The 13,481-nt window shown below is 37.7% G+C and overlaps 1 protein-coding gene across 2 annotated transcripts in view; it reads right to left on the bottom strand.

Moving 5' to 3' along the window:
- The window catches only part of MAGED1 (MAGE family member D1), a 58,818-nt gene that overhangs the window by 29,229 nt on the left and 16,108 nt on the right, over window positions 1-13,481 (bottom strand). For both annotated transcript variants that reach the window (XM_045995377.1, XM_045995375.1), the window contains one exon: window positions 8,212-8,310. In XM_045995377.1, coding sequence (XP_045851333.1) covers window positions 8,212-8,287 — 76 coding nt within the window. In that variant the 5' untranslated portion in view covers window positions 8,288-8,310. Of the gene's footprint in view, window positions 1-8,211; window positions 8,311-13,481 lie in introns of those variants that run through there.

The raw sequence follows: 13,481 nt of genomic DNA, 5'->3' as shown, positions 1-13,481 counted from the left end.
TACAGATAAAGAAAAAATTACCTACAATAGAAAAAATAAATTAGATAGACATAGGACTTTCATCCTAACACCAAACTTCATGATGTCATTTGCTAATTTTCCCAGAAATGGCTTTATTAAATTTTCAGAGATGGTGAAGTCAGTCTTTGACCCAGAACCCGTTTTCTTGGAAGACTAACAAGGGCAAATCACCCATTCCTCATGCAACTAGATTTGTGCTTGCTTTTCATTTTTTTTAAAAAATTAAGCAGAAAGTTGTTTACAGTATCACCTGTAACGTACAGGTGATAAAACTATAAGAAAACCAGGGGGATTATTAATGCAATAGCCAGTGTAGTGCTATCTCTAGGTGGAGACAGACAGGAGTGTGACCAGAAGGGCACATGGGGAGGGCAGGCACTAAGGTACCACTAATGTTCTCTTACTTGCCCTGGCTAGTGGGTTTACTGGTATTACTTTATTTATATTATTTTAAATGTAAATAGCAATTCATTTAACAAATAATAAGTGCCTATCATGTATCAGGCACAATTATTACTCAGGCACTGGGGACACAAAAATTAGATAAAAATCACTGTCCTTATGGAGCTTGCAATTATTAAAAAGAAATAATAAAAATTTCTAGGGCCTAAATACGAACTGAAGGAGTCTACCAAATGTCCAGCACAACAGATGCCATAGCCACACATCATCACAAAATTTTGTAAATCAGTGATAAAGTGGAAATCCTAAAAGCTTCCAGGAATCAGTAGTAGAAATAGTCCAGATTGAAGCAGAAGAAAAGGCCCTAGGAAGGGGATTTCCAGAAAAAAATTTTTTTGGATACTCTGACTTACTTGGGAACATGTAGAAAAAAATCAGACATGAGAGATCTGATGGAAAGGATAGGAATATATTAAAATATGGAGGGAAAAGCAACTATTATCTCTAGAAATGACAAAAAGGTATACAAGAGAAATATAATCACAATTAACTACTTGTCTCTTTAGTAGTTTGCCCAATGTTAATAAACATTATCATTAACCAAAAATATGCTATAACTATATTAAAAGGATGGAGAAGAAAAATGGTAGAGAGTTTAATTTTTATCTACTATAAATGGGCAATCAACAGCTAATATCTGAAATAAAGCAATATACAGGCATATTTTGTTTTACTGCACTTCACTTTAAAAAGCTTCATAGATAGCTACATTTTTTAAAAAGATTTTATTTATTTATTTATTTATTTATTTGGGATAGAGATAGCAAGAGTGAGTGAGCAAGAGAGAGAGAGCAGGGAGAGGGGCAGAGGGGCAGAGGGAGAAGGAGAAGCAGGCTCTCCAGTGAGCAGGGAGCCCAACGTGGGGCTCCATCCCTGGACTCTGAGATCATGACCCGAGCCAAAAACAAACACTTAACCAACTGAGCCATCCAGGCGCCCCAGATTGTTGCACTTTTTTTTTTTTTTTTAACAAATTGAAGATTTGTAGCGGCTCTGCATCGAGCAAATCTATTGGCACCAAATTTTCCAACAGCATTTGCTCACTTTGTGTCTCTGTGCTACATTTTGGTAATTCTCACGGTATTTCAAATTTTTTAAGTATTATTATATTTGTTATAGTGATCTGTGATCAGTGATTACAACTCACTGAAAGCTCAGACGATATGATGGTCATCATTTTTTAGCAATAATGTATTTTTCAATTAAGGGCTATATGTTGCTTTTTTAGACATAATGTTACTATACACTTAAGGGACTACAGTATAGTGTAAACACAAATTTTACATGCAAAACCAAAAAAATTCATTTGACTTACTTTATTGTAATATTCACTTTTGCAGTTGTCTGGAACTGAACCCAGAGTATCTCCAAGCTATGCCAGTATAGCCATATTATTTAGCATTATTGAGATAAAAACCAAAAGAAACAGCCAATGTATTTCAAAGCAGGCTACTTCAGGTATTTGAGCCTGGTGGGTGGGAAAAGTGAAGGTAAACAATACTATTTTGTGTCACTGTTTGGTTTTTAAGCCATATATAGGTCTTACTATAATAAATAATATATATTATGTTATTATAATATATGTATATAATTAAAATACAAAATAGAATATATTTTAGTTATGACCAGAACCATTTAATTATAAAGGAAAGGGATCTGATGAGACCTGGGATTTGCTGAAATTAATATGGCCACAGAATAGATCAAAAGAGGTAGGGTACATGTAAATGTAGAAACTGAGGGGCCCCCCAATGTTTGCTTTTTATTCTTTTGCAACTCTTTCATAAGGGGGTGCTCCAAATTGCTCTTAAATTGTTAAAGAGGAGTTTTACACTTGAGAAGTGACTGCCAGAGGACTTGGTAGCCCGTTTTATAGGTAGAGTGTGACTGGGAATTTGGGGTCCAAATCAGTCAGGAACCGGGGGAACCTAGAGACTAAAAATAGGAAAGGGAATATTTATTCTGGAAAAGAAGCTTGGACCACCACAAGAGGGCACAACTAGAATGTAATAGTTCCTCTGGTTCCCCTCCTACTTTTCCTGCAGCTCTTTCTCAGCTTGCTTTTGCCCTCCCTAAAATGCTTGTTTCCGGGATTCTGCCCTGCTCTCCTGCTCTCGCCTTTTAGTCCCTCACTCCATACACTCCCTTGGAGCAGTCCCATTCATACCTTAAAACCACCACCTCTATGTTTAATGACCTCCAAATCTATCTATAATCTTACTTGCTTAATGGCAGCTTAATCAATTCCTGACTATCTACTGGATAATTCCTCTTGGACACTCTGAAGGTGCTTGAGACTTTGCATGTTCAATACTGAACTCATCACCCCCCGCCACACCTCCCCCCGCCAAATCTGCTCCCCATTCTAAGCTATGAAGCTCATGGAATGGCTTTTTTTTTTTTAAGGATTTATTTGAGAGAGGGAGCGAACACAGTAGTGGGGGAAGGAGGGGCAGAGGGAGAGGGGAAGCAGACTCCCCATGGTCAGGGAGCCCAATGCAGGGCTCAATCCCAGAAACCTGGCATCATGACCTGAACCGAAAGCAGATGATTAACGGAGTGAGCCACCCAGGCACCCCCCATGGAATGACTTTTACATCTCAACCACCTATGGCAGAAAGAAAATGGAGGATCACACTAGATTTCTTCTTCTCCATTGGCCCTCATCCCCCTGCCCCATATTCAGTCAGTGGCTGAGTTCTTAATTTCTCACATGTATGTATTCTCGTTTCCTTCCCATTGCCTTAACTCGGGCTTCAACAGCTCTACTCTTCTGTAATAGCCTCTGAATTGGTCTTCCTGTACCCCATTCTGCTTTTCCAGTCTATCCATTATACTCTCATTGACTGGATAGTTCTAAAGTGCAAATCTGATCCTGTTAAACCTGTGATTAAAATCTCCAAATATCTCCCCACTATTATTTGTATAGCACTCAAGGCTCTCCCTGATCTAACCAGTCTCCTTTTCATCACACCCTCTCTCACTCTCTATGTTCCAACTATACTTAGCTTCTTAAACATACCATAAACATACTGTAAACACAGAGTTATTTCATATGATGTATCTTTGCTCATACCACCACTGCTTGGAATGACTGACTCTCTGCTATTCCTCAGCCCCAGCAGTTAACACTGGTAACATCTACACACCTTTCATTATTTAACTTAAGCATTAATTTCTTTCTGTAACCCTCTCCCACCCACTGAAATTAACTATTTTCTCTTTTGGGTCTCTAATGTACTCTCTCAATATATTTTTTGTCAAACGTGTAGGAGTCTGCTGTATATATTTGTTTACATGTCTCTTCTACTAGTATTAGCTCCTTTGGGAGCAAAAAAGTGTGTCTTATTCACATCTCTACTCAAAGTATCCATCACAGTGCCTGGTATAGAGAAGATGTTTAACAAATGTTTCTGAATGACTAAGAGTCATCATGAGGATGTAATATATGGGCCAGTCTGACACCAAACTCACATCTATGGCAGACATTAGTAATCACCCCCAATATTATTTCCCTGGACCTCAGACTCATTCTCAAGACAGCATACTATGAAAACCTATTTCAATCGGTTGGAATTGGCATGACGTATACTTTATTTCTCCTCCTAGAGCATGGGCTGCCATAATGATGTGCCTCAATAATTATCAGAGTTGATCTAAGAGAATTAATATGGGATTAGGCAGAGTATCTCCTAAACAACATTTGCAACAGTATGACTACAGCAATGGCACATGTAACAAAGGAATGTTGTAGCAAAAATCAGCATTGCGAGGTAAATTCTGTTCATGTGCATCCAGCACTGCCCATTAGAGAGACATCTTGTTATCAGAGAAGACAAAATCCTATATATTTATACTTCAGTTTTGTCAATTAATATTCATCTCTAAGGATCAGAAATCTGGTAACAAGCAAAGTGCTATACCTGAAAGACCAGGTAACAGGCCTATCACACTTGGAGAAACAATGGATCAACTTATCACCTTCATTTCTTAAGTTAAGACTAAAAAAACCGGGGCACCTGGGTGGCTCAGTGGATTAAGCCGCTGCCTTCGGCTCGGGTCATGATCTCAGGGTCCTGGGATCGAGCCCCACATCGGGCTCTCTGCTCCGCAGGGAGCCTGCTTCCTCCTCTCTCTCTGCCTGCCTCTCTGCCTACTTGTGCTCTCTCTCTGTGTCAAATAAATAAATAAAATCTTTAAAAAAAAAAAGACTAAAAAAACCTTTTTCTCAAATGAAAAACAACCTCCTGGAGCATTTTTTCCAAATCCCCAAAATCTCACTCTAATATCACTCACACTGATTTTTGAGTGCTAGAAAATTGAATACTCCTGTGGCAATTTCAAGTAGCAGTTCCTCTGAATACTGGGTAACAAACAAGCAACCTTTATCTATACCTACCCAAGGAGAAAATCATAGCATATACCCTAGTTGCTTTATTCCTTATGGAGTAGATTCTGTTTATTTTGGCTCATCTAGTTATAATTCTTAAAATGACCTGGCTCTGTTTCTAAAGCTCCCAGCACATCTGTCTTCCATTCCTACTCAGTCTTTCTTAGAATTGGACAGCTTTCCCTTACTTCCTGATGATCAGGCTGTCCTAGGTTAATCTCAGAGTCTCTGCTCTCTACACTACACCAAATTGCCTAAACCTTGAGAAGTGGTTACAGGATGGACATTTGAGAACAGAATTTTGTTATGAGTGAAATCTTCTAAGATTAGAGGTAATCCCTATTCAAAGAGAGTTAGAGAAACTCTTACTCCATTTTATGGAGCCCAATGTGGAACTTCTGGGACCATCTACCAGATTTCCAAAACTGACTTAAGGCTTCCAAAACTCACTGCACTAAAGAGTGAATTTCAATTTCTGGAATTAATTCCTTAATGATGAATAAAGGCTAACACATCTCTGAAAATACACACATTGCCATTAGAAACTCCTAACAATTAAATTATGTAGGATTCAAATCCTGGCTCTTCCAGTGATAGCTATATCACCTCAGGAAAATTCTTCCATCTCATTTCCTATATCAAATGCTTGTTGCAAGAGCTAATGATTAAACAAACTACATCAAGTTCTTACACTGCTTGGCACATGGTAGGTGTATAATTATATGGAACAAGTGTACTTTAATCAACTTTTATTATGAATCTTTTTTTTTCATTTCTACCACGATCTGATTTTCTCACAAAGACCTTCCCACACCATTACTCAGTAAGATACCTGTACTGTCTAATGCTGAATACAATTACACTTCATACATTTCAGAATGCCTGGGTGTCTCAAGTCATGATCGCAGCGTCCAGAGATGGAGCTCCGCATCAGACTATCTGCTCAATGGGGATTCTGGTTCTCTCTCTGCCTCTCCCCCTGTTTGTACTCTCATTCTCTCTCTAACAAATAAATAAAATCTTTCAAATAAAACTGAAGGCCTTTCTACATTCACCGTACCTGAAAGATTCTTCTCCACTATGGACCCACCAAAGATTAAATCCTGCTGAAAGCATACTCACATTTTTTATAAACATAGAAGATCCTGCCCTTATGAATTACTTGACGATAGATAAAACAGCCTCTAAATGAAGGTTTATTCATTACAGGTACAACTTCCTCCACTATGAATTTACAGATGATAAACAAGGATCTCCTTCTATCTCCATTTTAAGTTTTCTGATGTTCCATAAGCACTGATTATCACCAAAATCCCTTCCCCGCATTTATTACACACCATAAGGTTTCTTTGCACTGTCAATTCTTTCGTGCTTAGCAAGGTTTGAGCTGGATCTGTAAGTCTTCCTACAGGCATTGCAAACATAAAGTTCTCCTCCCCTATGAACTCTCTTACATTAAAAAAAGAAAAAAAAAGTCTGGGAGTGCCTGGGTGGTTCAGTTGGTTAAATGTCTGCCTTCAACTCAGGTCACAATCCTAGCATCCTGGGATCAAGCCCTGCATCAGGCTCCCTGATCAGCAGAGAGCCTGCTTCTCTCTCTCCTTTTGCTGCTCCCCCTGCTTGTTCTCACCCCCCACTCCACCCCCTGTCAAATAAATAAATAAAATCTTTTAAAAAAAAGTAAAAATTTAGAGAACCATAAGAGACTATGGACTCTGAAAAACAACCTGAGGGTTTTGAAGGGTCAGGGGTGGGAGATTGGGGGAACAGGTGGTGGGTAATAGGGAGGGCACGTTTTGCATGGAGCACTGGGTGTTGTGCAAAAACAATGAATACTGTTACGCTGAAAAAAATAAATAAAATAAAATGAAAAAAAAAGTAAAAATTTAAAAAAATTTTTTAAAAGTCTGAGCTTGTCCTCAAGTCTTTCCCATAGTCAATACATTCATAGGCTTTCTCTCTGCATTTTCATATGATTGAAAAAGCTTGATTACCCACTGTAATTTCTCTCACACTGGGAAAGTTTTCCTACCCTATGAAATCTCTGGTGTTGAAAGAGAATTAAATTTGGCCTGAGACCTCTTCATGTTTTCACAGCCATATGAATTAAATTCTCAGGTTTGAATCCTCAGAGGTCAAATAAGCTCAGCATCATGACAAAAAATTTCTATATTCATTACCTTCACAGGGTTTCTCTCTACTATGAGTACTCTGAGGCATCGACCTTGAACACCAACAAAAGGCTTTTAGACATTAATCATACATGTAGGGCTTCTCCCCATTGGAAATTTTCTAGTGTCTCACAAATTCTAAAACCTTCGCAGAGTTATGGCCCTATAAACTATACCCCTGTACCCAGTTACTCCATCCCTGGGTGATGGACATTAAGGAGGGCACGTGATGTAATGAGCCTGGGTACTATATAAGACTGATGAATCACTGAGCTCTACCTCTGAAACTAATAATACACTATATGTTAATTAATTGAACTTAAATAAAAAAAATAAATTGAAAAAAATAAACCACGATACCTCTCTGCTCTTTCTCCTAAAGGTTTTCCTCATACAAAAACATCTAGCTCAGTCATTCCTCAACGTACTTACAGTCGGTCTCTTTGGTAGGATTATATATTGTAAGTGGCAGTATTGTGTTTACAACAGATTTCTGCAGAGAAGGGAGTATGTTAGCTCCTTCCCTGCCAAGCTTTCTTGCAGCCTAAGTCATCACGTGCCAAGTCTTCTCCACAGCAGAGACTATGAAGAATTGGCCCTGGATTCTGGCTAACATTCTTTAGAACTCTGACTTTTTCTGAAATTTCCCTCTTTGAAGTAGATACTATTCTCAGTCAAAATCTTATCAACTAAATGATAGACCCAAATACAGAAACAGGCAAAGAACATGAGTGAACCATTCACAAAAAAGAAATGCAAACAGATAATAAATACATGAAATAGTCCACCTAGAAAAAAAAAGAAGGAAACACTTTTCTGCCCCTACAGTTGCAACAAGAATGATAACATACTATAATTATTTAGTAAGCCTGTACCAAGCACAAACACTTCACCAAAGGACATTACCTATATTTCACATGAAAACCTTGAGAGATAGGTATTATTATTCAAATAATATAGATGAAGAAACTGAAGCCAGAGAGGAGAAATGATTCACCCAATATTTTAGAGTTAATAAATAAGGGAACTGAGTGTCAATTCAAGTGTGTCTGGATCCAAAGCTCCTGTGTTTTTCACCATGTCAAGGCGCCTTGCAGGCATTCACCAACCAAAATTCCAAAACTTTCTTAACTCTATCTAACAAACTATAAATTTTCAAGCTCCTACCTGTCTCATTCTCCCGTCTTCGCTCTTCCTGGATCCCTTTGTCCTTAGCTCTTTCTAAATTCAGCTGGGAATGCATTTTGGTCTTTCGAGTGGACTATCCTGCAGTTAAAAAGAAAATAAAACTTTGTGGTTAAATCTGGGATACTGACTGTCCCTAAATTCAGTTCTGAAAGGCCAAAGGTAGGTGGTAGAAGAGGATCTCTTATTTACTAGGATGTCTTGGAAACAGGCATCAATCTTCTGAAAGAGCCACAGAAATACATGTGTTCCTCAGAGGGTGCAGACCTTGAGGGATAAAAACTTGGTAAGAGAAACACAATGCAACATTTACCCTCCTCCTAGAAGAAAGCCCATATTCCAGGAACAAAAAACAACAGAATCCAAAGAATGAGGTGCATTGGACTGGTTAAGCACACAGGCTTCAGGACTGGACAAAGCTGGGCTCAAAATCAGTATTACTGGGGTGTCTGGGTAGCTCAGTGGGTTAAGCCTCTGCCTTAGGCCCAGGTCATGATCTGAGAGTCCTGGGGTCGAGCCCTGCATCGGGCTCTCTGTTCAGGGGGGAGCCTGCTTCCCCCTCTCTCTGCCTGCTGCTCTGCATACTTGTGATCTCTTTCCTTCTGTCAAACAAATAAATAAAATCTTTAAAAAAAAAAAACAGTACTACTATTTACTTGCTAGGTGGGCCTGGGCAAGTATCTACTCTTCTGAGCACTGTATGTTTCCTCTATAAAATAAAGAAAAGAAAACCCACAAGGTAATGAGAAGTTCTGAGCCTAAACCTAATCTCAAAGAAAACGTAGGAAAGGGATACAGGAAATTTTCCTACTTTTGGTTATTCCCCATACGGTTGTTTGGACAAACCCTCATGCTGAAAACAAAAAAAAAATTAAATCTTGATGAAAAAGAAATAACATCTTCTTAAAAATAAAAATATGGGGCAATAAAAAAAATGGAATCATCAGGGAAACAGCAGGGGAAAATGGGAATCTAGAGAAACAGATAAGCAGGGAAGCATTTGCTGCCCTGAGGGCATCTGTCCATTCCAAAAAAATTTTTAACTTTCATTTTGGTTGTTTTGAAGGCAAAAGAAACAGAATGAAGTCCAGAACTATACAGAGTAGGAAAACTAAAAGAAGACTCTCCCCACAATAAAAAGTCCCCCAAAAGTCTACTCTCTCAGGGGGCTGATGAATGGAAGCAGGTCATTCTGCAGCTCTGGCTGAATTACATGACTTGCCCTAGAGATTCTTGAGCCTTGAATTAGATAAAGGAGCAAAACAGCAGGATCATCTAATAACAGAAAAGACAACACTGAGGTTAGCAAACACAAACTATAAGATCAATATTTTACTACAGATAAAGAAGTAAATAACAAACTTGAAAGTATTTCCAAGCAATAGGAAACTTTAACACATGGTGTATATCACAATTAAATCTCATCAAACTTTTGGAAGAATAAAATAGTGCCTTAAATGAAAAACCCAAGGTACTGCATTAATCAACAAATTTAGAAAATCATTTGTAAAAATTATTACAGTACAGGACAAGGAGACAAAAAGGTGGAAAGTACAGAAAAGAGTATTAAAGTTGCTTTCATTCACTAACAGGTCAGGGCCTTGTAAAGTGATCACAGCGAATAATTACAACTACTTTACAAGGCACAAAATATAGAATTTCATTGATAATAAAATTCTTTTCAGCCCTTTGTCCATTTCCACAAGCAAAATTGGGCTCCAGACGTGCTTTTTACTTAAAATTAGTGAATGGAATAAACAAATAAATCTTTAAAAAGAAAAAAAAATTAGTGAATGGAATTCCAGAGCCTAACTTTACAAATACAAATCTTCACAATCAACAAAAGGAAACTCAAAGAAAGATGGAGGCTTTATACTCCCTTCCCTCAAGCTGTGGAGGGATAGAATCCATCTTGCTTCACACTTATTTCAAATAGTCTAAATTTAAAAGATGTTAAATTGAGAAATTTTAACAAGAATGTCAATCTAGTTCTCTTTTACAATATGGAGACTTATGAATAATCATAACTGCTACCAAATAACTCTATTCTCTGTTAATACAAATCTTTCCTTGGAAGTACTATTTAAAGAAAGACATTTTGTAGGATTCCCACAACTTCAGAAACTGATACTTTGTTCTATGAAAATAACCTACAAAAGAAATGTGGAATTCTAACTAGGTATCTTGCTTGTTAACTCATTAACCTGATGTAGTAGACAGAATAATAGCCTTCCAAAGATGTCCTGATCCTGTGAATATGTTACTTTATATGGCAAATGGGACTTTGCATAAGTGATCAAGGATCTTAAAAATGAAGAAGTTATTCTGGATTACCCTGGTGGGCTCCATGTAATTACAAGAATCCTTATTAAAAAAACAGAAGGATCAAAGGATGGACATATAACAATGGAAGTAGAATGTCAGAGTCTGAGGTGGTGAAGATGCTATACTGCTGGACCTACAGAGAGGAAAAAGGACCACGAACAAAGGATGGCAGGTGATCTCTAGAAGCTGAAAAAAGGAAGGGAAAATATTCTCCCTTAGAGCCTCTGGAGGGAGCTCAAGCCTGCCAACACTTGATTTTTAGGACTGCTGACCTCCAGAATTCTAAGATAATAAATGTATTTATTATTTACATTTGTCATAATTTATTACAGCAGCAACAGGAAGCTAATACAACCTAGTGATCAAGTTGTAATGCCAATCTCTATATTTGGAAACAGATTAATACTTCTAAGATCAATTTGACATATCAGAAAGAATCATTGGCACTTTCCTCTTCACCTACAGGCATGGATAAACAAATATTAACCCACAATTCTGTAGGACACACTATATAACAAATATTTTGAAAGACTGTATTTCTTTTAAATTAACAGTGTCATGATTCTTTATCACCAGTGAGAAGAATGAAATTCTGACAAGTAACTTGCCGAAGATCAATAAGCAAAGGGCTAGGATTCAAGTCCCTTTGACTGTCAACAAAGTCCAGTATTTTTCCACTACATTTTGCTGACCCTCAAACTGCTTGGAGTGTGATAAAGAGAGGGTAGAGCATTTTGAATACATTTGAGCACTTGAATTCCTCAAATGATCAACAACTGCACAAAAGAGCCCATGTTTGTGAGATTCTCTGCCTTTGCTTTAATTCCATGCCCAAAGTAAGCAACAAGCTGTTTTCTTAGTTTGATTTCCTAAGTATCCCAATATGAACTGACATGCTCTGGAAAGAGAACTTGAGTGTTCTGGTCACTAGAAAGTATGTATTCATGTAGGATGGGTATGTTTTTCTTTCTTTATCTATCTTAGTCTCAGTACATTAATTTGTATATATTTATCACCCAAATTTCGTATCAGCATTTCACAAATGCTGAACACCAAATCCTGGACTGCAGTCAATTAACTGAAATACCACTACCCTACAGGCTCTTTTATTAAGTTGTTGGAACTTCCAAGTAAAGGTAATGTCCTTTCTTTGATAGCTTCAGATGTATTTACATATCAAACACCACTATTTAGAGCATGAAGCCTCAGAAATGCATCAGTGAAAATAGTTAGAAAAGAAATTCTATTTTATTTTACACAGAATGATATCGATATTTGGAGGTACCAGGACTGAAAGGGGAAAAATTAGAATTATTCACAAATTACACTAACAAGCTAAAAACACTTTGTGATAAGTCTATGAACGGTATAGTTTTGATTTATGCACTTTTAAGTATGTTTTATATAAAGTTTATATAAAAACTCAACGAAACCTATAAACCACAATTGGATCTAGAGAAAGAGATAAGCAAAGTGAACAGATCTAAAAACAATGCACCAGAATCAAGCAGTCCCATACACCAGTCACAATCAGTTACAAAATATAATTTAAAAGTATCAGCAAGGACAACAAAAACTTATCAGGTACACAGAAATATGCCTAACAAAATATGCATGAGACACTTTATGGAGAAAAGGAACAAGTTCTAATCAAAATTTCAATGTTTCTTACAGACCATGTTAAGCTTACCTTACAATTCACATGGAAAAGTATGGGCAAAAAAGTATTTTTGAAGAAGAGGAATAAGGAAGCAGTCTTTCCTTACTAAATATTAAGATGCATTACAAAGATATAGTACTTAACAATGCAGGACTAGTAAGAGATACAAATAGACCAATGGAACAGAATAGAAAGCCTAAAAGCAGACATTTACATCTATTACAACTTGGTATACGATAGAGACAGCATTATAAATCTGTGGAGAAAGAACAGACTATTCAGTAAATAGTCCTGGAACAACTGATAAATCATTCAGGAAAAAATGTAAGTTTTTTACCTCATACAATACTCAAAAATAAATTACAAATGGAAACTAATCATGAAAAGAAATTTACAAAAATTTTCCAGGGGAATATAGTAGACTACCTTTATGAAATCAAGGTAAGAAAGAATTCCTTAGGGGCGCCTGGGTGGCTCAGTGGGTTAAAGCCTCTGCCTTCGGCTCAGGTCATGATCTCAGGGTCCTGGGATCGAGCCCCGCATCGCATCGGGCTCTCTGCTCCGCAGGGAGCCTGCTTCCTTCTCTCTCTCTGCCTGCCTCTCTGCCTGCCTCTCTGCCTGCTTGTGATTTCTCTCTGTCAAATAAATAAAATATTAAAAAAAAGAAAGAATTCCTTAAATAAGATTGAAAAACACATGGCATATATAGAAAATGATCATTTCATGACATAGTGAGGAGAAAAGAAGAGGCTGCTCTTTTTTTTTTTTAAGATTTTATTTATTTATTTGACAGAGAGAGACCACAAGTAGGCAGAGAGTCAGGCAGAGAGAGAAGGGGAAGCAGGTTCCCTGCTGAGCAGAAATCCCGATGTGGGGCTCGATCCCAGGACCCTGGGACCATGACCTGAGCCGAAGGCAGAGGCTTTAACCCACTGAGCTACCCAGGCGAGGCTGTTCTTTCATAAGGATTAAGGTTATCAATATTACATTAAATTTAACCATTTATGAAACTACTCACTTCTACTTGACCCCTTTTCCCTAGCTCTACTAAACCAGAGTGGCCTCTCAACTGCCCATTTCTTCAGGTACTTCCCAAGCTCAAAACTAAATGGCATACTGGGCAGCTACGATACATTGTCTAATGATCACTTGCTCTCTGGTCCCCACACTCAGACGATTCTCATCCACTACCAGATTAATGGCTACTTCTTGACAAAATTAAGTTCTCAACCTGGTGCCTTCCAGGAGGCCTTCAGTGAGCCTTTAG

The sequence above is a fragment of the Meles meles genome, chromosome X (assembly GCF_922984935.1).
Source record: "Meles meles chromosome X, mMelMel3.1 paternal haplotype, whole genome shotgun sequence".
NCBI lineage: Eukaryota > Metazoa > Chordata > Mammalia > Carnivora > Mustelidae > Meles > Meles meles.
The sequence above is the reverse complement of the archived record's forward strand: the minus strand, read 5'-3'. Positions and strand labels throughout refer to the sequence as shown.